This window comes from Hyaena hyaena, unplaced genomic scaffold (assembly GCF_003009895.1).
Source record: "Hyaena hyaena isolate Hyena2069 unplaced genomic scaffold, ASM300989v1 scaffold_568, whole genome shotgun sequence".
NCBI lineage: Eukaryota > Metazoa > Chordata > Mammalia > Carnivora > Hyaenidae > Hyaena > Hyaena hyaena.
Window position 1 is genome coordinate 817,411 of NW_024081199.1, and position 26,260 is coordinate 843,670.

At 37.7% G+C, this 26,260-nt stretch overlaps 1 protein-coding gene across 4 annotated transcripts in view; it reads left to right on the plus strand.

Moving 5' to 3' along the window:
- Positions 1-26,260, plus strand: part of TADA2A (transcriptional adaptor 2A) — a 52,116-nt gene that overhangs the window by 14,749 nt on the left and 11,107 nt on the right. For 3 of the 4 annotated variants that reach the window (XM_039256359.1, XM_039256361.1, XM_039256360.1), the window contains 7 exons: positions 6,588-6,679; positions 8,538-8,695; positions 9,954-10,042; positions 11,701-11,773; positions 20,920-20,983; positions 22,788-22,831; positions 25,961-26,071. In XM_039256359.1, coding sequence (XP_039112290.1) covers positions 6,588-6,679; positions 8,538-8,695; positions 9,954-10,042; positions 11,701-11,773; positions 20,920-20,983; positions 22,788-22,831; positions 25,961-26,071 — 631 coding nt within the window. The remainder of the gene's footprint in view (positions 1-6,587; positions 6,680-8,537; positions 8,696-9,953; positions 10,043-11,700; positions 11,774-20,919; positions 20,984-22,787; positions 22,832-25,960; positions 26,072-26,260) is intronic. The other variant, XM_039256362.1, reaches the window with a different exon arrangement.

The following is a 26,260-nucleotide window of genomic DNA, read 5'->3' on the forward strand; positions in this document are numbered from 1 at the left end:
AAAAATTTAGAAAAGGTGGGGGCGCCTGGGTGGCTCAGTTGGTTAAGTATCTGACTATGGCTCAGGTCATGATCTCACTGTTCATGGGTTCGAGCCCTGTGTCAGGCTTTGTGCTGACAACCAGCTCAGAGCCTGGAGCCTGTTTCTGATTCTGTGTCTCCCTCTCTCTCTCTCTGACCCTCCCCTGCTCATGCTCTCCCATAAATAAATAAAACATTAAAATTTTTTTAAAAATTTAGAAAAGGTGAAATTTAGCATCTCTGATTATTTTGGGGGTCCTGCTTAAGATTAGTTTCTGGGCCTGCAATGCTGAGAGTCAGACCCTGGTCCATAATTAATTAAAGAAATGCTCCTTAGAGTTCGCAGCCAACTGGCTAGACTCGCTCACTCTTCTAAACACTTTCAGCCTTCTAAATAGTTTCTCCACTAATTATAAGAGTTAGAATAATTTTTTTTTATGTTAGACTTTGTTTCATAGAGCATTTATAGGTTTGCAGCAAAATTGAATAGAAAGTATAGAGATTTCCCACATATCTTCTGCCCCCTCCCACACATAGCCTCTCCCATTAACAACATCCCCCACTAGCGTGGTACATTTATTATAATTGATGAACCTATGTTGACACTGCATTATTATCCAGAGTCCGTATTTACATCAGAGTTCAGTCTTGGTGTTGTACATTCTGTAATGTAATATATAATGTCACATATCCACCATTATAGTGTCTCACAGAGTAGTTTCATGGCCCTAAAAATCCTCTGTGCCTTGCCTGTTCATCCATCCCCCCCAACCCCCCACCTCTGGCACCCACTGATCTTTTTACAGTCTCCATAGTTTTTTAGTTGCTTTTCCCAGAATGTCTTAAAAACAGAATCCTGTGGTATATAGTCTTTCACATTGGCTTTTTTCACTTGATAATATTTGTTTGAGTTTCCTCCAAACTCACGGCTTTCATGGCTTGATTGCTCATTTCTTTTTAGCACTAAGTAATACTGCATTGTCTGGACATAGCACAGTTTATCCAGCCACCTAACTGAAGGACATCTTGGTGAATAAAGCTGTTATAAACATCGATGTACAAGTTTTTGTGTGGACATAAGTTTTCAGCTCCTTTGAGTAAATACTAAGGAGTGCAATTGCTGGAGGATCACATGTATAAATATGTTTAGTTTTGTAGGAAACTGCCAAACTTGTCTTCCAAAGTGGCTGTATCATTTTGCATCCCCACGAGCAACAAATGAGAGTTCCTGTTGCTCCACATCTTTGCCTGCATTTCATATCAGTGTTCTGCATTTTGGCCATTCTAATTGTATATAGTGGCATCTCTGTTTTAATTGGCATTTCTCTGATAAGCTATGATGTGAAACATCTCATGAAAATTTTTTTTCTCTTTTGTCAATTGCAAAATGAATGAAGGGAAAATGTGGTTAAAGTATCTATGACTTGAGTTCACTTCAACATATCAGATCTTCAGAAAGCTGGTTTATTCTTCTTATATTCACACAAAAGTGCCTGGAATCAGAATACAAATTTATTCATTTGAATTGTGAAAACAATTCCTTTAAGGAAAATTTAATGTAGGCAGGGTAGATTGATGGTTATCCACTGTAGGGAGAGTGACCGTGAGCTCTCTCCTGCTGTTCTAGGCACCTTGCCTTCTGCATAATCCTGAAAACACTAAATTTCACTCCAAGTCCAATTAATTCTTCTGATTACATCATCCTTTTCTCACATATTCAACACCCATACAAACACATTTCAAAATCCAGTCCTTTGGGGAGTTTTGGAGGTTCCTAATACTTCTTTTTTCCCTGTAATCTTATCTATCCCCAGATACAGAAAAGAAGAATCCTTCCTTCTGTAGGAATGGTGACCACATTTTGACTTTCTACACATGAAGCCACTAAAAACTTGATTTTTTCCTTTTTTTCTTTTCATATGAAACCACAGAAAACTTTAAATGGTTTTTTAGTACTTTTGTCATCTCACAGTGCTTTATTTTTGGAAGTTACTCATGCTGTGGTAGGTGGTGCATTAATCAAGATTTCTGAGTTCTATGCTTATTTTTGTCTTATAATTCTTAGAACCTTGAACAAGTCAAGACACCTCTTTTCTGCCACACCCTTTATACCAGTGATCTTAAAACTTTGGTACCTAAGAATTACCTGGGAACTTCTTAAAATTGTAGATTCCTAGCCCCTGCTCTTAGAGATTCTGGTTAGTAAGGCTGAGATTGTGTTCAGGATTTGAATAACACTGATTCAACTTTAAGAAAACTACCTTATGCCTATTTATTTATTTGTTTATTTATTTATTTTGGTATAGAAAGTCTTTCTTATCTCACAGTAAAGTTGTTGAAGGCTAATTAATATTCTAAAGCATATTTTTAGAAATAACATAGGCTCTTTAACCATGAATTGTCCTATGTATTTATTGTGATACTTGCCAGATTATTATGAATATAGACATAGACTCTGAATATATGATTTAGGCTTCTCTTTTGGATCTGGTACCTCATGTGCTGTGCATATTCATAGTATATGCTCAGATTTAAAACGTATTGCTTATATCAGTGTAATTTCACAAATCATGGAAAAAAATTTTTTTTGTCATCAACAAAAGGTATAACAATTTCTAAATGCCTGTGTAATCTGAAGACCTCTGTGTCACCTTTTTTAAAAAACTTAGAGAAGGGGTGCCTGGATGACTCAGTCGGTTGAGCATCTGACTTTGGCTCAGGTCATGATCTCACAGTTCATGGGTTCGAGCCCCGCATCTGGCTCTGTGGTGACATCCAGCTCAGAGCCTGGAGCCTGTTTCAGATCCTATATTTCCCTCTCTCTCTGACTCTCCCCTGCTCATACCGTCTCCTCTCTCTCTCTCTCTGTCTCAGAAATAAATAAAACATTAAAAATTTTTTAAAATAAAAATAAAAAACTTAGAGAAGATTTTATGCATATACTGAAATAGAATAGTGTTTCAGTTCTTTGTTGCTACCTAATAGCTACTTCAAAACTTTGTGGTGTAAAATAATGAAGGGTCAGGAATTCAGATTGGGCACAGTGAGGGTGGCTTTCAGTTCCACAGAATGTGTTTGAATCTGAAAGTCCACAGGGCTTTTTTCACACCACTTCTGGCACCTCAGAATGGCTGGAATTGGTTGGGAGTAAGCTGGAACATCTTAACTGTTACTTCTCCAAGTAGCCTTAGGGCTTCTTCCTCCCCATGTGGCCTATCCCCATGGTCTTTCCAACAAGAAAGGTGAGGTTTCTTACATAGTGGTTCAGGGCTCCCAAGACCACAAAAATGGAAGTGACCAGGCCTTGAGCAAGTCACAGGTCCAGCCGATATTAAATAAAAAGGGATTGGGGGCGTCTGGGTGTCTTAGTCGGTTAAGCGTCCGACTTTTGCTTAGGTCATGATCTCGCGGTTCGTGGGTTCGAGCCCCACGTCGGGCTCTGTGCTGACTGCCAGCTCAGAGCCTGGAGCCTGTTTCGGAGTCTGTATCTCCCTCTCTGACCCTCTCCTGCTCACGCTGTCTCTCTCTCTCTCTCCTAGAAATAAAAATAAAAATATTAAAAAAAAAGGGGACTGAACTGTGATTCTTACTACCTTTTAAACCTGTCAACTCATATCTTGTTTTATCTAAACTCCCACTTTTCCAGATTATTTTGAAGCAAATCCCCCAGATATCTATCATTCATACAATTTCATCTACAAATGTTTTACTAGATCTCTCTAAAATTTAAAAGTAATTCAATCACTTTTCACATTTCCCAATCATGTCATAAGAGCTTTTTAAAAATATCTCTGTTCCCTTCTCTACCCCTGAAATAATTACTGTTCTGATTTTTATCATCATAGATCAGTTTTGCATATTCTAGAACTGCATATAAATGGATTCATATTGTATATACTCTTATTTCTGGTTTCCTTCAGCATATTTTTGAGATTTATTCATACTGTGTCTAGTAGTTTATTCCTTTTTATTACTGAATAATATTCCACGAATATGACACTTGTGAGTATGACACTGTTGATGGATACCTGGGCTTTGCCTAGTTTGGGGCTTTTATGAATAAAGCTGTTTTGAACATTCTTGTATAAAGGCTTTCTGTGGACATATATTTTTGTCTTTCTTGGGTAAATACTTAGGACTGGAATTGCTGACTAGTTGTAGTGTTTTACACCTCTGCCGGCAGTGAATGAGAATTCTGATCATTCCACATGCTTGCCAACATTTTAGCTTTTCTAGTGGGTTTCGTGTGTAATGGGATCATACATTTTTTTAACTTTTATAGTGTGTTTTCATTGGAATACAAATAAGGTCCATACATTCCAACTGGTTTCTTCTTACGTTTTTTTTTTTTTAATGTTTATTCATTTTTGAGAAAAAGAGAGAGAGCTCAAGCAGGGGACAGGCAGAGAGAGAAGGAGACACAGAATCTGAAGCAGGCTCCAGCAAGCTGTCAGCACAGAACCCGATGCAGGGCTCAAAGTCCCAAAGCAAGAGATGCTGACCTGAACCAAAGTCGGCTGCTTAACCAACTGACCCATCCAGGCGCCCTTCTTACATGTCTTCTATTCTGTGGGTGCCTTTCCCCTACCCTCACTCTTTCTCTTGTTTCTTTTGGTTTATTTGATTTTTTAAAAAACATGAGTTTTTTGTCTTACAGATATTAGTATAGTTTGGATTTTTCTGATTAACATATTCTGCTGTTTTCTGTGTTCCCTATAAGTTGGTAGTTACATATAGCAGCTACATCAGATTTATTTATGATCATTATGTAGATCTGTTCATTAGGAATTGCAAAACAGTTATCTTTTAATCTTAGCACTCTTAATTTATGAGATAAAACAATTCTATAAAAAGAAATACCTCATTATATCTATGTGGTCACCCTGAGGTGAAGTTTGTATAGGAAAGGCAGGATAGATAACATTATTTCCCTTTATGTACTGGGTTTGAATGTATGAGATGGTTCCCTGGCATCTTCTAGATATTTAGAAGAGTTGATGCATTTCAATTCTTTGCAGTTATTATCTTTATTAATGCTCAAAATATTCTATGCTTGGTTAATGGGAGCATCTATAAGTTGGCCTCTTAATCCTTTTGACATGACCCTTATAGTCTTTGAGAATATCCTTGCTTTCCATTATGACAAAATGTTCTGGTCTCATCTGGTACATTTTCTGACGTAGAATCAGGGCTTTCTTCAAAGAGTCGTTTCCTTTAGTGGGGAATAGTATTTAGTGACTGCATACCGCACATTAGAAGTGTTCATTGCTATTGGGTTGGTCATTGTTTCCAGATTTTTTCATTGAACAGTGTTAGGAAATTATTCTTTTGAGACAAAATACATCATAAGTTGATACTAAAACTTTCAATTCAAATATAAGACTACAGACTTTTTACATAGTCTCATAGATCTTATATCTTTTTAACCCACAGCACAATTACTTACTTGCTTCCCCTTATCCCATAACACATCTGCATACAAGAACCTCAGAAAAACATTACCAACACTATTGAAAACAGTTGTTTTTTGTTTTTGGGTTTTTCTGAGAGAAAGAGTGTGTGGGAGTGCTCATGTGAGTGGGGGAGAGGCAGAGAGACAGAATCTTAAACATACTTCACGCCCAGCACGGAGGGTCGATTTCATATTGTGAGATAATGACCTGAGCCAAAATCAAGAGTCGGCCAACTGAGCCACCCAGACACCTCAAGATATTTTTTTTGGCAGTTCTTTTTACTTTTAAGATGTATTCTACCAGAGATTTGTAATCAAATCACTGTGTTTTAAAGTCCTATGGGATGGTTTCTTTCTGTGATTAGGCCTTGAAATAAATTCGTGGGTTTATTTGTTACATTTTTGCTTCTGATTCTTAGGATTTTAAATTTAGTAGTTAGCATCCAATATATACATTTCATTCAGATCTCAAAACGGAATACTCAGAGAGGTGTAGCTTCTATCCTTGTCCTTTTCACCGTTTCCTCCCTCCCTGTGCCATAGGTAACCATTATTTTAATGTAAGGTTTATTCTTCCATTATAAGAAAAATATAAATACATATATGTTTGTATTGCCCTCTTTTGTAGCTAAGTGGGAACATAGTATAATATTTATCTTTTTCTTTGTGCTAAGTTTAAAATAGTATATCTCTACATGAGTTACATGGCATTTATGAGTGATAATATTTATTGGAAACTCTTTAGCCAGTGATGGAAATAGAGGTTGGGGAGATGGACAGCTCATAAGAATATACTTCAGGGGTACCTGGGTAGCTCAGTAGGTTAAGCAGCTGACTTTTGATTTCCACTCAGGTCATGATCTCACGATTTGTCAGTTCGAGCCCTGATTCATGATTTCAGACCCTGTGTCAGGCTCTGCGCTGACAGCTGTCTGTCCCTCCCCTGCTTATAGTCTCTCTCTCTCTAAAAATAAATAAATATTTTAAAAAATGTACTTTAGGAACCTCTCAAAACCATGAGAATGACAGTAATTTGAGTACAAATTAGTATTACATTTAGGTTTGCTGGGTTCCCTTTCTATATCTGTTCTTAGGCAAAACTTTTTCCTCCTTAGACCTCAGATTTTCCTGTTCTTGACCCCAGCTGGACTGCTCAAGAAGAAATGGCCCTTTTAGAAGCTGTGATGGACTGTGGCTTTGGAAATTGGTAAGAGCTTGGTATTAAGGGTTATCCTGCCCTAGTGGGCTCTGAGAAGAAGGTGCTCTTGAAGGTAAAGGGAGGAGCCTCAGAAAGAGGAGTTTGGGAGCTATATGTTACTTTCCTATTGACTCATGACTTACAGATAAGTTCTCTTCCACTCTGCATGTTATTTTCCAAGACTGAAATGGCTCACAGGGACATGGTATGTTTAGTTGTCCATAACTTGGCAGTTGTAAAAGGCCACTTTGGTTTATATCAACATGGGGAAGGTTGGTTATGTCTCTCTGAATATTGGGGAAGTTGAGATGTATTAGTTACTCCTTCTTTCTAAATTTACGAATTTTTCTTGACTCCAGATATCCTCATCATTTAAGTGAGTCAGACTCTAGGTAGATGGTCATAGCTTACTTGCGACTTGAGTTTGGGAAACTTCTTATTCACATTCCCTGTTTTTAGCTTGCAAATACCTGCCTCAGTCCACGCCTAGCAGAACTGAAGAGCACTAATTGCTGTTGCCCCTAGGAGACAGTGCCACCTAATAATAATATTACCACTTTTATTTTTATCTTTTGAGAATATTTTCACAGTAATGATTTCATTTTATGAAGTAGATACCAGGGGCTTTATTAAATTATATTTTGTTCACGAATAATCTGAAACTTAGGGAGATAAGATAGTTTCTTGTGATCACATAGCTTATTAGTGAAGGACTCCTAACTAGATCCTCCCTGTCCTGACTTTCTAGTAGTATAAGTAATCTAATAATAATAGCACATTCTATGCTACCTCCGTTATGCCCAGAGCCCTGAAAAAGGAAACTTGAATTCACTTAACATTTTGCTTGTATTTATTCAGCATTTAGTGAGTATCATAAAATATTGTGTCCAGTGGAGAATACCAAAGAAGATAGAAAAAATCACTCATGAGGAGCTTGCTAGTCATCTTGGGCCTAGTTTTTCATTTTTTGCTTGCCATTCTAATGTTCTAAGATGGACTGATCCTCTCTGTTCCCCTTCAGCCTTGGTAGAGACCACACACAAACAAAAAACTCTTGTTTCTCTATCAACTTTGGGAAAGACACGAACCTTGGTGGTGAGGATGGTAGAGCTAAAAATTATGACATGTATCCTGTCCTCAAGAAGCTTATAGTCCAGGAGGAAAATCAAACTATACATACAGATGATTGGAGTACACAAAACAGAGCATAGGAGAAGGGCAAGTTAAGTGCTGGAGAAGAGACGGGTTGAAGGGGAACTAGAGAGCTTTTACCTCTACCTCTTCATCTGGGCATAGGAGTCAGGATTCTGAAGTACATATTCTGGCTTTGTGCACTTACAGGTTTAATTTTCTCGAGCAAGTTTCTTAATCTCTTTGGGCCTAATTTTTTCTCTGTGAAAATGAAATAATAAGTACTCAACACTACATAGATAACGCAAGGATTAACTTACGTTGTAAATGTTTCTAGCTTAGTGCTTGGCCTATCATAGGCATTCTAGTAAAGAAATGTTTGTTGATGTGAAGTGTTTTATAAACTATAAAACATTATGCAAATATAAAACTGTACTTATGTACATTCTGAATGTTCTAAAGTGGCTTATGATAGCAATTCTTCTCCTGAGGCCTAGCTCACATGGAAATTTACAGATTTTCTAGTGATCTTCCTTTCTTTTGGTGGAAAGGAAGGAGCTTTTCAGATATTATTTCTATATCTTGGAATAGCAAGATTTGGCACATCAGTTTACACCAAAATTGGGCTGTATTTCTTTCATTGTTCTGCTGATACCTCCATGACGTTGGTTTGGAGTTTATCAAATTCCAGACATATAGAATATGGTAAGAACAAACCTCTCTTTTTCTCATCTAGGCAGGATGTAGCCAATCAAATGTGCACTAAGACCAAGGAAGAGTGTGAGAAGCATTATATGAAGCATTTCATCAATAACCCTCTGTTTGCATCTACCCTTCTGAACCTGAAGCAAGCAGAGGAGGCAAAAACTGCTGACACAGCCATTCCATTTCAGTGTAAGTACCTCCCAGTATTGGTAAGAGATACTTAGCTCATCCTTGGGCCCTGTTGCAGTAGCAGATAAACAGTGTTTTGGGCAAATAAAGAGCTTATGGAAGATGGGAGGAGTTGGCATGGCAGTTACTGAGAGTCAGGCCTATAATGGGGTAAGGAGGGGTCGGAGTTCTATACTGGAAATCACGGTGCCCAGATCTGGTGTGTTGTCCCACCCACTCTGAGGCTTGTGAACATGTCAGGCAACTTAAATGCTTCTGTGAGATGAGATGTCCAAAATGAGCCAACCTTCCAAGCTTTGGAGGGTTTATGATTGTAGATACTAGTTATTTCAAGAGTCCAGTATTGAACTCATTATTAATCATCCCAGTGTTAATGTCAAGAAGCAATTTGTTATTTTAGTTCATTTAGTTGTGGTAATAGCTAATTAAAAAAAAAAATCTCATGTGGCTAAGGGACTCATGGGTCTCCTAACAAAACATAACTAAAACTGTGTTGAGTTATAAATGGACGTCTTTCCTAAATGACTCCTAGAGCACAAGTAATAAGATCTGAATGTTTTCTTCACCACCACCACCACCACCTCCTGCCCCATCCTCATACGCTGAGGAAACGGTTTCGTAGCTGACTGACTCAAAGCCTGATGATACCTATTTGGAAAACACTTTGGTTGTTAGCATTTTGTTCTCAAATCCATTAGATCATTTGTTCCTCATAGGAATCCCGTGAGATAGCAGAGGAAGTGCTTTTGTTTTATACATGAGGATACTGAGATTCAGAAAGGTTAAATAGTTTATGCCTCATGGGACTAGCAGATGGAGCTGGGACCCAATTCCAACTAACTTTCAAATTCTGTAAGGTTTTTTTATGCTGCTGCTTCGGGTGAGATTTGTAAATTGAAATTATTCCTAAGGGGTAAGGGAGCTGAAATAGTGTAAATACTTTTGTTCTGTTCTGTAATATAAAAGAAAAGATTCTTGGTTTTCTCTTATGTTAAGAAAGCACAAATCAGAGGGAATTTCCCCGTTTTATTTAAAGAATTCCTTAAGTCTTAGTTTCCTTTTTAAGAACTTGGTCTGTTTCCATAATACTTTATCTTTCTCACTTTTCCCTTTATAAAAATCTTTTGAATTTTATTTATTCTCTCAGACACTGTTTTTCTCCAAACAAAAATATTTCAGTGTAAATGAAGACTATTTCTGTGTCACTTTTTCATGCCAATACTTTACTGAGTAACTAAGAAAACCTAAATTCTTCCAGCTACAGATGACCCTCCCCGACCTACCTTTGACTCCTTGCTTTCTCGTGACATGGCAGGGTACATGCCAGCTCGAGCAGATTTCATCGAGGTAGGAGAAACTTGTTTTTGTTTCATGTGAGACTTATATCTCTTGCCTACAGGTTCCAACCACTAAAAAGAGATTTTTGAAACACTGTAATTTGTAGGGCCTTTGGCAGCCACATTTTCTTCCATTTGAGTGCCTTTTCTCATTCATAAACATGTTCACATATAAAATGTAAAAGTTCTTCAGACCAGGAACCTATTTCTTAAGTTGCATTGATGTTGGCTCTCACTTCCTTAATAGGCATTGAGTTTCTACTTCTCGTTTCACCTTTAAGGGGTTTCAAAGTTGTGCAGTATCAAGGGTTGGCAGACTTTTTCTTTTAAGGACCAGATAGTAAATATTTTCTATAGACCAGAAAGTCTCTGTTGCGGGGCACCTGGGTGGCTTAGTCGGTTAAGCGTCCGACTTTCGCTTAGGTCATGATCTCGCGGTTCGTGGGTTCGAGCCCCGCGTCGGGCTCTGTGCTGACTGCCAGCTCAGAGCCTGGAGCCTGTTTCAGTATGTGACTCCCTCTCTCTCTGACCCTCCCCTGCTCACGCTGTCTCTCTCTCTCTCTCTCTCTCCTAAAAAAAAATTTAAAAAAAAAAAAAAAAAAGAAAGTCTCTGTTGCAACCAAACTTTGCCATTGTTGTGTAAAAGTGGCATAAATAATATTTAAGCAAACAAACATGCCTGTACTCCAATAAAACTTTATTTTCAAAAACAGGGAGTAGGTTGAATTTGGTTCAGAGGTTACAGCGGGCTGACCCCTTTTTTGTTCACAAGTAAATAAAGAATGATGAATGTAGATAAAAACTGTATTTTACTTGTTCATCCATGGAGTTAAAAGCCATGTGAAAGTAATTACAAGTCTCTTGATTTATCATCTGATCCACAGTTACAGTGCTCCTGGAGATAATTTGAAAGTTTAGCTAACTACAAATAATTTTGCTAGCCCTACCCAAACCAGCATTTTGTTCATGGCAGCTCTTACTGTAAAGCTATCCCATGACACTGCTCCTACAAATTGTACTCATTGAGTAGAATATGAACATCTACCCACTGAACTATGTAAGCAATATTATCAAATAAATAGAGCCCTCAGAAGGTAGTAAAAAGGCAAATGAATTAATGCAAACAATTTTCTTATCTAAATACTTGGTGGCCTATTCAGAGTTTAGATTTTATGAACAGACTACTTTTAATTTTTTATACAGTAGGTTTGGCTTTATTCTTGGACTCATATTCTCATATTTTGCTGTCTTTACTGTCTGAAAGTCTCTCAAGATTTTTCCCATGACTTCCTATTTCTTATTGTAGTATCATAACCTTATACTCCATTCAGTATTTTTTTTTAAATATATATTTTTTACTTTAGAGAGAGAGAGCATGAGCAGGTAGAAGGATAGAGGGAGAGAGAAAGACAGACAGAAAGAAATCCCAAGCAGGCTCCATGCTCAGCACAGAGCCCAACGCAGGTCTTGATCCCACAACCCCGAGATCATGATCTGATTCGAAATCAAGAGTTGGATGCTCAGCTGACTGAGCCACTCAGGTGCCCCTCCATTTAGTACTTTTTAACAAGTGTTTGTTTATTTTCTCTTTGTTTCTAAAGCATAGCTACTATGAAGGCATTACTCAGTGCTGATGGGTTTGGGTTGGAAATTTTTTTCCCCAAACAGGAGTTTGACAATTACGCAGAATGGGACTTGAGAGACATCGATTTTGTTGAAGATGACTCGGACATTTTACATGGTAACATTCTATTTTTGCAAATATTTTTATTGATTATAAAGTACATGGTGACACTGTGTTATGTTGGGTGCTAGGAATATAAGGATGAATAAAACATGTTCCCTGCCCTAATGGGAGTCAAAATCTGGTAGTTAAGTTGCTAAATTTATCCTGTTGTTGTTTTTTGACCTCAATAAAAAAGATAATTTGTGATAATGGTGAGAATATCATGTAATGATAGCTGCTATCCCAGTCTTGGACTGTGTGGTCTTTCTTTTGACTGAGGCGAGCCTACACTGAGGTAATTGGTTGAATGGCTCTCACTACCTCCTTAGAAGGAAGGGAATCAGTGTGAACACCTTAGGACTTCAGTAGCAACTAACTGATGGTGTTAAATGCTCACTGTAAATTTGTTACCCCAAATTTCCCACAGTAGAAGAAAAGAATGGAAGTTCTTTAAGGGTTTTTAGACCAAAATTGGGAATTTCTTATTTCTCAGAACTGTTGAATTTTTAGCACTTCTAAATTCTCATATAAGATTAGTCCTCTAAGGATTTATGTCAATTCTTTTGTTAAAATGTAAGTACTTAAATGCCAACAGGGCTGTTAAAAGTAGATGTTTAGACTTTCATTGAATCTCTTTTTCCCTCTTTCCATATACAATAAACTATGTACTTAAAAAAATCCCCAGTCTTCTTTCATTTTAGTCCATAATTGAATGTGATACAATAGGTAAATAACGTTTCTTGTATTCTGTATTTTCCAAACAGCGTCTTTGTTTTTTCTCTCTCTCTCTTTCTCTCTCTTTTTTTTTTTAACATTTATTTATTTTTGAGAGAGAGAGAGAACACAAGCGGGGGAAGGGCAGAGAGAGAATGAACACAAGTGGGGGAAGGGCAGAGAGAGAGAGGGAGACACAGAATCTGAAGCAGGCTTCAGGCTCTGAGCTGTCAGCACAAAGCTGATACGGGGCTCAAACACCTGAACTGTGAGATCATGACCTGAGCCAAAGTTTGGTGCTTAACCTTCATAGATGCCCCCAATTGTTTCCCTTTAATCTGTATCCCAAGCAGGAAAGACCAGTAAAATCCTTGTTGAGTTTTAAGTCCTGTTTTCATGATGCATTAACTGGTACTCTGCCACTAGAAAGGGAATTTGATTTTTCTCTCCATAGAAGAACTATTTAGGTATTTGTTACACCATATCTGGAACCAAAAAGAGTCTTCATAAAAATTTTACGTTTAGGATTTTCTGTCTATATATTTCTTAAGCTGTTTTCTTCTCAAAATTTCATTTGTCCCCTTTTCTCCCATACAACTTTAAGGAAAGTCCAAGTGACGCAGATGGAACTAAAAGAGGAAAGCTTGAAAGCATACTACTTGAGCATTCACTAGATAACACAGTACTTGTTCAGTCTTCCATGTCAGTCTTCTTTTCAAGCCCAGTAACTTGTGTGATGGTCTTTTTCACCTCAGGTGGTATCTCCTTGAACACAATGTGTAGATTGCCATTCAGTATTTCTCATATACACCAGTTTTCATTAAAATTATATTGTTTCCTGGCTTGTATCTTTCTTATTCATAATGCAAAAAAGAAAGAAAAAAGCTACGTAAACATCAGCCTTTGAGATACTGTTCAGAAGTCCCTACTTTTGAAAATCAGAATTTTTCATGTCTTTAACGGCTAAACTATGTCAAAGATTTGCCAGATCACTTCTCCAAGGTCTTCATTCTTTAGCTTCAACATTATCAAGAAAACTGTAGTAATGGTTGGTATTTAATTTCACTCTTCATTCTTTGTAAAAACAAGATTTACAGTTTCTTCCAGTGCTTTTGTGATCCTTTCTATAATTAATGGAGGCAACAGGAAAAAATCAGAAAGAAGCTATTGATTAGCAATTCTTATTTCAGTTAGCATTTCAAACCTACAGCATACTTGATTTGTGTTCTTCTACAATTTCTACAGCATTGTGAGTCATTTAATTTTAGTTAATTTGAATTAGAATCAAAGCATCAGTTACTGATAGTTATATATGAAGCAGCTTTAACAGAATGTAAATAATAACCCCTGCCTCCCTTTTCCCTCTGTCTAGTAGCAAACTATAAGATGTTGAGATGGGTGTTTTTTTGTTTTTTTTTTAAGTATATTTACATATTTTGAGAAAGAGAGAAAGCATGAGCGGGGGAGGAGTAGAGAGAGAGGGAGAAAGACAGAATCCCCAGCAGGCTCCGGTCCTGTCAGTGCAGAGCCTGACACAGGGCTCACCAACCATGAGATCACCAACCATGAGATCATGACCTGAGCCAAGATCAAGAGTTGGATGCTTAACTGACTGAGTCACACAGGTACCCCTAGATGGGTGCTTTTTAACAGATGTTAACATTTAAAAGAAGTTTGGCAGTGCTTGAGATCTAAGGGATGATTGCTGGTACCACAAAAGAATGCTTTGTTTATGGCTCTAGATTTCTTATATTAGCTCCTCTGGCAGTGTGACCCACTGTCCAGTGTGGCATTTGTATGGTCCCTGAGCTAAACACTTTCTCCCAGAACACTCCATGAAGGTGAGGAATTGGAGCCCACAAACACTGAAGAAGGAACAAAAAGGGGATTTCTAAATATACTTAGAACAGAGAGAGGGGCACATATTTTGTGCAATGACTACCTCAGGCTTGCTTCTGAGTCACTGTGTGACCTTGGTCAAGTCTTTGCAGTCTTGCTTGCTGTTTCTTTGTGTCCACTGTCTGTAAAAAATGGGTAACACTGATTAGTCAGTGTCAATATCTCTGATGAAAGAAGGTACATAATTGAGATTGGTGTTATTACCATTCCATGACACCATTATACTATCAATATTACTGAGCATTAATAACATTCCTTTTATGTGCCCTCACTTCTTTAACTACTGCAAGGAAACAGACTGGCTGGGTTTTGTATTCCAACCCAGAGCTGAGGCCACCAAGCCCTTTTCCTCACCCAAAGTCTTTTGCTATGATTCATGGAATTTGTCTAATAAGATGAGTTTGGTCCATTATAGAGGCCTGGGACACAATGGAGGGGTAATTAATTGCATGCCAGCCATACCAGAAGGCTGGGCCTAGAAAGGATACACAAATGAAACAGTGTCTAAGGAAGAAAATAAGGAAGTTCTGGGATCCCTAAATGACACCACCATATATTTTATTGAAATAAGTAGAAATTATTGGTTCAGAAAGACAGATGCAGAAGACATAACTTGGCACTCTCCTGTGTCATGGTATGTTTGGGATCTCAGTGCAGGTGTACAGTATTGTACCTTTTTCCTGGGGTACCATCTCTTCCTAGTTTGCTTTCATTTGGGAAAATCTCTCCTAGATTTATGGACTCCCCTCTCCCAGAGTTTCACAGGCTCTAAAACCCTGAGTGCAGCATCTTCTAATTGCTGTCCCATAACCTAGGCAAGCAATAGGCTTTATGAGCTCCTTGTTATGTGTTAGGTCAGTGTTTCCAATACTTCATACAGTTGCCCATTAGGACAGTTTACACTCCCTCTATTTGGAAAGCTAATTTCAGCAAAATTTCTTGGCTAGGCATGGATACTCCCTTACCTTTTTTTTTCCTTTAAACTCTTTGACTCATATTGTCAGCCTTTAGATCCTTTAATGGTTTGTAGATCAGAGGTCCAGCCTTGTCACTACGTATTACCTACTTATTGGCAGTGCCCTTCCCTTTAAAGGCATGTAAAGCATGTATAAAGTTTGTGCTTAGGACATTTTAGACATAAATGATACTACTCATAATAGCTATTACATACAACCCTTACTGTTTACCATGCTAAGCCCTTAAACACATGTGACCTCATTTGATCCTCACAACACTCTGTGAGTTCAGTATCATCATCATCATCACCATCATCATCATCAATCTCCATTTTATAGATGAAGAAATTGAGGAATGGAAATATCAAGTAACTTGCCTAAGGTCATATAGCCTGCTAGTGGCAGAGCCATCTCCAGGGTATATGCTCTTAATATCGTACTATACTTACTGTCTTTACAACCTTGCATTTTTGTTGCTGTGTGTGTGTGTGTGTGTGTGTGTGTGTGTGTGTGTGTGTGTGTGATGTCACATTTGTTACAGCTTCACTGCATTGCTCAGAAGTAGGGTGGGTACTTTCCTATTTTGTATTCAGGAAAATGCACAAAGGACTTCAAGTAACTTGCCTAGGGCTTCCTAGTTCCTGACTTTAACCATTAGGTCACATTGCCTTCTTTCCTTCCCAGAATTAATTTTGTACATCTTGACCACAAGCTTTTGAGAGAGATGAATTTTAAAGCTTTGCTTCTGGGGAATACTTGAGTCACAGGTTTGTGCTTATGTGGTTGCAGTAGGGATTTTGATTGGCTTTGTTGCAGTTAAGTCCTCTGAATTGGTTTTCTTGCCAAGCAAGCAGTAAGTGCCTTCTGTCAGGAAAACAGAGACATGTTGCCAGCTATTTTGAACAATGTTAGAAATACACTGCAGTGGGAAGGAACTGCCTCTGACTTCTGCCCACTTCTTGAAATATTTTAAGGCCAGCCGTTTGGAAACTTTGTTATCAGTCCCCATTGTACTCACAGGAAGACAATTCTTCCCCCAAAGCTGAGATTTCAGGAGTGACTAGGTTATGGGTGGTTTGGGTTTGTTGTTTTTAATGATCTCTACTTCTTTGTTTTCCCGCTTTACTGGAACTTCCAGTCACTTAAAGTAGAATGTGAACCACTGCTTCTAATTCTTTCAGTGTCTGCCTTCTTTCTGTTCTGCCTGCCATGCTTTGGTCCTCCCTGGGTTATTCATGCAGTTAAGATTTTCTAATCAGTTGCTGCTGCCTGTGTACTTGATAAAGAAAAGAGACAGCTTCAAATATGCATTTTCCTCTGGGAGAATTCCAGTTCTCCATTAGTTTCTCCTTTCCTTTCCTTTGTTCTCCAGAGCCAGTTGCACAGTTCAAACTGCTGAAATGATCCAGCAGTGAAACCAATCATCAGTGCTTAAAGATTTTTTTGGTAAAATAGTCTCTTCATTTTTTTTTTCCTGTTTTTTGGGTTTTGGGGTTTTTTTTTCTTTTCTTTTTTCTTAATGTTTTTTTTTTTTTAATTTCTGAGAGAGAGAGAGAGAGCGAGAGCTAGAGAGCATGAACAGGGGAGGGCCAGGGAGGGCCAGAGAGAGAGGGAGACACAGAATCTGAAACAGGCTCCAGGCTCTGAGCTAGCCTTCAGCACCGAGCCCAACACGGGGCTCGAACCCACGAGCCGTGAGATCATGACCTGAGCTGAAGTCAGACGCTCAACCGACTGAGCCACCCAGGCGCCCCTGGGTTTTTTTGTTGTTGTTGTTGTTGTTTTTTAAATAGATTCTACCAGTGTGGGGCTTGAACTCATGACCCTAAGATCAAGACCTGAGGTGAGATTGAGAGTTGGGTGCTTAACCGACTGAGCTACCCAGGTACCCCTTTTTTCTGTTTTAACTAAGTCATTCCCACCCAAGTCTCAGGAAACAATGTGATAAGTTAACATCTTAGAAAAATAACAGAACTGTGTTTTCAGAATTAGCAGTAATTTCACTGGATCTTCCAGTCATTTTTTTCCTGTTGAACTCATCTTGTTATTAGGTAGATAAATGAGATAAGACACACCAAGAGCTTGGAATGTGATGAATACTCAGTGTGTATTAGCTGTTTACTTAGTTTGTTGTTGTTGTTGTTGTTTTTGGTTTCTCTTTCTGCCTTGAACTGTTGACTACCTAACTCTGTTTCTCATATGAAGAAGAGAGTCCAATAAAAAACTTGTGCTTGATTAGAAGACATACCTTTTCCCTGATCCTACCTGCCTATTCCACCACACAGGCATGTAAAGTGCATCTCACCAGCATAGCAGTCTAGAGCCTATCATTCCATAGCAGTGTGTTAGAAAGCAATGGCAGTGTATGGGGTATTTCATAGTACTTGAGCTTTTATATGGAACAGCCCTATAAGTCAAGAAAGAATTCACTTATAGAAAGTTCTACCAAAAAAACCCCACCAAACACTGTTATTTTTTTAAAGCTTATTTATTATGAGAGAGAGAGCACAGGAAGGGCAAAAAGAGGGAGAGAGAGAATCCCAAGTGGATTGTGCAGGGCTTGAACTCACAAACCGTGAAGTCATGACTTGAGCCAACATCAAGAGTTAGACGCTCAACCAGCTGAACCACCCAGGCACGCAAAAAGTTTGAAAACCATTGCCTTAAATCTTGAATCTGATATTATTGATTTCTTTTTAATTGTGGGCAGTTATAAGGAAAAATAAAGGAGTGTTGTTTAAATTTTTGAACTTATTAGAAATGAACAAAAAAATCCATAGTAATTAAAACTTTTTTCTTTGTACATAAACTTTAAAAAACAATGCATCCACTCACCTCTTCACATCACCCAGCTAGAACGTGTGTTCTTATCTCAGACTCAAAGCAAAATAGCGTAGATAAAATATTCCTGGTCATTTCCCAGTGATTGAAGTTACCTACATATATAGTGCATTTGCTCATAGATTAGATTTTGTTAGATTTTTGTATTTCTTCCTTCTAATCTGAAACTATCCTGAGGGTAGATAGCAGTGAGATACACAATAATGAGTCAGGATGGAGTATCCAGAATTTATTTCTGTTATCAGGGATACCATATTGACAGTGCATCAGAATTGTTCATTGCTCAACTTTTGTTGCTTTTATTGGTGAAAGAAATTAAAGATCCCAATGAGCCATTATGTATTTTACTTGATTGGTTCCATTTTTTTTCCTGCCTGAAAATCTAGTTTCAAGGAAGCAGAAGTGTGAGTTTCAGACTGTTCCATGGAGGTACCCTCAGGGACTACCACTAGGAAAGGTAACTGGAGATAGAGTAGGGAGAAGAGGTTCAGCTACAACAGATCTAACTTGTCTGTTCCAAATAGGAACATATTTTAAAACAAAGTTTAAAAATTACTCTAAGATAACATGTAAATCTATATTGACTCATTGCCCCCATAGGCTAAACTTGAATTTGTATCACACATCCTTCTAATGAGCAATGAGACTGTATTGCTTTTTTTGTTCATCAGTATTACAGAGACTCTAGGCTCTATTTTGGAATGAAGCTTACTATCCTGGATGATGTGATTGTCATATCTTCTAAATTCTTTGCTGCAAGACTTGGTGTGTTAAGAATTATACTACCTAACCTATGAATAGCATATTTCAGTTTTCAAAGGACACATGTCAGGTCATTATGTTTGCTCTAGAGCCTCTTTCTTCTGTGAATACATTGAGTAATTAAAACAAAACCCACTATGACAATAACCTATTTGTAAAAAAAAATAAAAATAAAAATAAATAAATAAATAAATAAACACTAAAAAAAGAAAAGAAAAAAAAAAAAACCCACTAAACTCTCAACTTACACAAACCCTAAGGAGGTAACAAGTAATTAAAATAGTTCCAGAATCTACTAAAATTATTAAAATTTAAGATTCCTTCAGAATCCATAGATTATAGATAAGAAGAATGGTTTAATATAGCATAGTGCTAAGTTAAGCAGTCTTCATATTTTCTTCTAGAGCTGTTAATAGTTGGTATTTATTTCTTAACTGTAGAGGGTCTTCAGATTATAAACCTGTGGGAGTTTTTTACTTCGGAGTGTTTTTTTTAACATACATTTCATTTTTAGATAAGCCAGATTTAGAACATGGGACTACCACAGAGAAGGTAAACATGTTGGGCAGTTTCAGTGCCTTTCCTACTCAAGGCCCTAAAACCAGACCGTCTGGGTTTGGATACTTGCTCTGCACTTAGCAGCTATGTGATCTAGGACAGACTGTCTCACATGCATGGTATATAGGGCATATAAGGGAATGGTACGAAATGAGACTGGGAAGATAGGCAGATTCAAGACAGTAAGGGGTTTTATATAATATGCAAGGGTTTGAACTCCAGTAAATAGATGGGAAGCCACTGGAAAAATTATCAGCAGGGGAAATAAACCATCAGATTATGCTTAAAACCATTACCCTGGTACCACATGAAGGGTTGAATTAGAATAAGGTAGGAGTGGAGTTATTAAAAGAGTACATGCAGTGATCTAGGGGACAAAAGACGGCTGAGCTAAGTACTAGAATTAGGGACAAATAGGAAGAGAAATTTGAGAGAGACTGAAGCATTCAGTATAGATAAAACTGAGTAGATATGGAGAGACAAGAGGGAGAGTCCCATTGATTTCTGTCTTGGACAGCAGAGTTCAGGGAAAGGTAGAGTATAAGTTTGTAACTGAACACATGTGAGTAGAGATATCCAGATAGGGTCTGGAGCTTAAAATAAACATCTGAGTGTGAGATTATGTACTTTGATGGTACCTAGAACCATAGGAGTGGCTGAGTTTATAGGAATAAGGTGAGCAGTGAAAAGAAAGATGAGAACAGAACCCTGAGGAACTCTGAAGATGGAAAAATTGGCCAGGAAAGAAAGAGAACCAGAACTATTGTACTGAGGAAACTTTTGCTGTCTGCAGTTTTCTCCTAATTCCCTGTGTCCTTAACATGAGACTAAAGCCAGAAAAAGATTGGAACATGAGTGACAAAGCAGGACATAGTTTTGGGGTTATTAGGCTATTTAGTGGAACTTTCTAGTACTGAGTGCAAAACCATCCCCTAAATAATTGTTACTCCCCAACTGAAAACTGCTACTCTGGGAAAATGTCTTTACTATACGTTATTTACATTAGTTTTGTTTTGACATCGTCTACTTGAATTTATGCCTATGAGGTTATAACTTCAGTCAGTATTTATTTTTATGACTATTCTAATAGATGCAATGTCTAGCCCATGTATCACCAGAGTTTAGACTCCTGTTCTATGAAAGCTAGTAATATACCTCACAAGGCATGGCCAAAAGAGGTGTTCAGTAAAAGCAGAAGTTGTTATCTATAGGATAATGCCATATAAAATGTGTACACAGGAAAAAAGAACTTTACTGTAATTTACTGATAAAGAAAGTCAGTATCCTAGGACATTTTTGTTTCCAAGATACAAATTGCCTAGACCAGTGAGTGTGGAATAGTTAGCAATATGAGGTTCAAAGTTTAGGACAATTTGGATAAAAGATTTATTTTTGTCTTGGCTTTATATCTATGTGTCTGTCTGTTTATAGCTCTGAAGATGGCTGTAGTAGATATCTATCATTCCAGGTTAAAGGAGAGACAAAGGCGAAAAAAGTAAGTACAGAAAACCGTCCTGCCTTCTTTCAGGTATTGACTATTAAATACCATGTATAGCCCATAAGAACATTCTACCTGTGGCTCATCTTGTCACCTTGAGGAAGACACTGATCTTCCTTGATCCTTAACTTTTCCATCTGTCAAATGGAGGTAATAATGCTTGTCCTTTTTTTGCTTTTTTACCTCCACCTTTCTAACCCTTTTTTGAAGTTATAATGGCCATGAATAATATGGGTACACTGTTGTTGTTGTTGTTGTTGTTGTTGTTGTTGTTGTTTTTTGAGAAACAGAGCAAGTAGAGGAGGGGCAGAGAGAAGGAGAGGGAGAGAATTCCAAGCAGGCTCCACACTATCAGCATGAAGCTCAATGTGCGGTTCAAACCCATGAACCATGAGATCATGACCTGAGTCAAAACCAAGAGTCAGACGCTTAGCCGACTGAGCCACCCAGGTGCCCCTAATATGGGTCCGCTGTTGTAAGGAGAAAAGGAACAGTTAAACTCAAGTTGTTATCAAATTGTTATGCTTTTTTTTAATGCTCTCATTCTTTTTTTTTAAATGTTTATTTATTTTGAGAGCGAGAGAGAGTGCAAACAGGGTGTCAGGGCAGAGAGAGAGAGAGAATCCTGAGCAGGCTCCATGCTGTCAGCGCAGAGCCCAGAGCAGGGCTTGATATCACAAACCATGAGATCATGACCTTAGCTGAAATGAAGAGTCAGGCGCTTAACCAAGCCACCCAGGCGCCCCTTTATTGCTCTCATTCTAATGGCTCATTTTTATGAGATGTCTTACCTAAAAGGATTTCAAAGAAATCCTGAACAAGTTTCAGATACTCTCAAGTTATTCCTTCTGTTTGCAACAGAACAAAAGACATACATTCAGACTGAGAAATTATGGATCCCAGACACTTTTAACAGTTAGATTACAGAGACTTTTAACTGTTCAGAGAAAGGTATGCAGAGGGTATGAGTGTGCATGTGTGTCACCCAAGAAACACTGTGACATCACAGCAACAAAAATGAGAATAAGACTTGGGAGGCACTCTTGCAGGACCAAGATGTGCCCTAAAGTAAAGTTTATTCTCTGTGCCTGGAGTTAGGTTCAGAGAAATACTGAAGAAGATTACTCAGTTGCTGTTGTGAGAAGCTTCATTACTAGTTATGAATAAGTGTGATATAAAATCAAAGGTTCCAGTCACATAACTCTGCATGGTTTACTTAAATTTTATTTTGCTTAAAACACATAATTCAAGCTAGACAGTATTGTAGAACTCAGTGGTTGAGGATGCTGTTTGATCTTACATTTTATGGAGACCCTTCCATTAAACATGCATGATATTTATTTCAAATAGCTTCAAAGCATTATGTGAATGTACACATATAAAGTTGTAAATGTTGAATGTATGATCATGGTGCCATTTTATGGTTTAGCGGTTTCCCTTAAATGGCTATTCTCAATTATCAGTTCCCTAAATTTAGTAGTTTAATTTTTATGACATGGACACAGATTCCCTTCTGTTTCATGCCAGATTACAGACATGTTTTTCAGTATTTGTGAGTGTTCATTCACTTATCCAGCAAATAGTTATTGAGAGTCTACCATGTCCAAGGAAAGGAAAAATATATGATGGTTGAAAGTTTAAAATTGTGTTAGCAGACTCGCTGCTCTTCAGGAACTTGTGGGGAGTCATGTCTTTATTATTCCACCCCATAGTGTTTCAAATGCCTAATAAACGCTGTGTGTGGAAGAAGTATTAAATGTGAAACTAATTATAATATACATTATTGTGGTTTTCATCCTAGAATTATAAGAGACCATGGATTAATCAACCTTAGAAAGTTTCAGTGTAAGTATTAGCTGCTTTCTTTATTTTAAAATTTCTTCCAACATTATTGAACAGTTTTGAACAAATCACTTACAGCAGTAGTTCTTAATTCAAGTTGCATATTAGCATCAATAGGAAGGAAATCTCCCCCTTTTTTTTAAAGTTATCTTCACACTCAGCATGGGGCTCAAATACATGACCCCAAGATCAAGAGTCACATGCTCTCCTGACTGAGCCAGCCAGATGCTCCAGCATATCATGTAGAAAGCTTTAAAAAATTCTCATGCCTGGGTATCAACCCAGACTGTTAAGTCAGTCTCTGAGGATTAGTGCTAGAGCATCTTTATTTTTAAAATATCTTCAAGGCAGTTCTATTACATAGAGTTAAGAACCATTAATATGTGATCAACGTTTTTATGGTAAAACCTTTTTTTTTAAGTAGTATAGTAATTACAGCATGAATATTAATGGGTCATTTTCTGGAACTGGATAGGAACTGTATGTTAAACATAACCGTGATCATCAGATTGTTAAACATTTTTATGGAAAAATCAACCTGTATTGTGCATGGTAGTGGACAAACAAAAGACATTTAGCTCTGTGTGATGGTGAGAGTGAAACTATAATAATTTTTAAGTGAATGCTTACTTTGATGTTACTATTTTAAAATATTGGAGTTACCTAAGCTGAGCAGAAAGATTCCCTGTACTTTTTCTTCTTCTACACTGCAGTTTGTTCAGCAAATAAGAACAATGATCTCGTAATAATTACACTGTTTTTATAGAAATGTTTATAACACTTCTGTGTCACAGTATTCTTTTTTGTAAAAATACCTGATGATTATTGTGCTTCGTATCCTACTTGATAGAATTTTATAGTGTTTGACACTCTGTACCATTGTAGGATGCAGGTCATCTAGTCAGGGGTTAAATGTTTCTGTGATCGTAAATAAGTATGTTACATTTTTTTCACTTTTTGTTAGATTTTTTCAAGTGATTGTGGTGATTTGAGGATGCCACTCTTTTTTTTTTTTAATGTTTTATTTATTTCTGAGGGAGAGAGACAGCGTGAGCAGGGGAGGGTCAGAAAGAGAGAGAGACACAGAATCCGATGCAGTCTCCAGGCTCTGAGCTAGCTGTCAGCACAGGGCCCGACGCGAGGCTCAAACCCACAAACCGTGAGATCATGACCCGAACCGAAGTCGAACGCTTAACCAACTGAGCCACGCAGGTGCCACTGAAGGTGCCACTCTTAATAGTTACATAATATGTTGTGTATATATACATAAATACATAATAGGCCTAATTTAACTTTTATTAGATAATTAGCTTTAGTTTTTTAAATCATTATAAATAATCCTCTGATGAATTTGTGAATAAAGCTTTATATATTTAGAATTTTTTTACTGTTTATTTATTTTGAGAGAGAGAGAGCAAGGGCGGGGCAGAGAGAGAGAGAGAAGAAGAGAATTCCAAGCAGGCTCCCCACTGTCAGCACAGAGCCCAATCCAGGGCTCGAGCTCATGAACTGTGAGATCATGACCTGAGCTGAAATCAAGAGTCAGATGCTTAACTGACTGAGCCACTCAGGTGCCCCATAGAATTTTTTTAAGGTGGATTCCCAGAAGTGGAGTTAATAGGTGGAAGAATGTGATCATTAAAAATGCTTGACATCTGCTGCCAGACTGCTTTCCAAAAAATGGTTGTATCAATTTATAGTCCTTCTAGTAGATGAGATTGCCTCTTTAATCCTATTGAGAACTGTGGGTTTGCAAAAATAACACAATCAGATTTCTATTGCCCTTTTTATAGATAATAATTGGTCATATTCTTATAGCTGTGGTAGTTGGTTCCTGTGTCTGAATGCCTGGGCTTTCAATAACAGGTCAGTAGGATTTTGACCTTTATTCATAGTAGAACTTGACTCGTATAAATTCTGTTCTCAGTTGGTAAACAGAGGTCAGTTTAGCTTGATTATTCTTTTAACTGTATTTTGTCCATATAGAGCTGAGAGGGGGCTTTGTGGCTTCTGAGAAAGAAGTAGCATTGTACAGTGTGGTTTCAGAGTTTTCAACCTCCATTATAGTGAGTGTATGTGACCTTAATATCATAGGCAGAAGGGTTTTTCCAGCAAATTTAAAATTTTTACTCCTAATTCTTCTGTACCATCCCTGCAGGGTGTGCTTGTGTTTTTTTGTTTGTTTGTTTGTTTTGTTTTGTTTTGTTTTTTTGCTTTTGGTTTTGAGAGTTTTTTGGTAGTGAAGATAATCAATCTGTGGCTGCCCATCAAATCAGCACCTGAAATTTGTGGATAATAGTGTCTCCTACAAAGGAAGAGATTGAGCTAAAAAGAGACTTAATTTTCAATAATGATCTTAATTGAAAGCCTGTATCTGTAGTTCAAAAGTGCTCATAACTAGTTTAGTTACTGATCAGCTCATCTAATCAGGACTTACTAATTAACTCATCTAATCACCTGGTTTCAGTGTAGGTCTTCTGATGGAAATGACCTAGTAGCAGTTTTTGGCACTTCCTACCTACTCCCCATGCCCTTTGCTGATACCTCTTTCTATTAGAAATTTGGTCATTAGTGATCCTCAGAGTTACTGCCTGAGGATCAAGTATCTGTATACACAGGATACAGTATCCTGTGTATATGGCCATTTACTTGGATGATAGTTATCAAAATATAACTTCGTAGAAAGAGATCACACATTTTTTAGGCTAATCTACCTCTTCTACGTGCACTTTCCTTGTTTTCCTATGGAAGTTCATACCAAAATTTTGCCCAACATTGTTCCTAAGAATGCATGATCTGCCTTTAACTGTCTTTTCCATTACTGCCAGAGGTCCCCGCCCCTGTACAGATTAAGAGACTGAGGTGTGGAGGTCACCAGGGTGCTCAGTAATGCAGATGACCTTCAGTTCTCTGGTGATAAGAGCATCCCTGTGTGATAGTCACTGTGATGCAGTTATCATTATGATTAATGTTTTGCATTCTTGGCTTTCCTGTTTGCTTCCTGTCATGGGTAAATTAGTCATGTGAGGTTAGGAATAGTATCCTTCCATTTCCCTTCTTGTAAAAGAAATGCAGAGACTTTAGAGATTGTTATATTCTCTATGGCATGGTTGTGTTTTATTTTCTCTGTAGTAATGGAACGGCGGTATCCCAAAGAAGTCCAAGACCTTTATGAAACAATGAGGCGATTTGCAAGGATAGTGGGACCAGTGGAACATGACAAATTCATTGAAAGCCATGCACGTAGGTTGCTTTTTGAGTTTTGTGCAAGTGTGTGTGTGTGTGTGTGTGTGTGTGTGTGTGTATTTATTTAAATAGAGATAATGGTATGTTTTAGGTGAAGTTCTATAAGTAAGTAAGTGAATATTTAAATCTTTTCTTCCTTTTATTACCTTGAAATGACTTGCGGGTGGGACAAAAGCAATTAAAAAG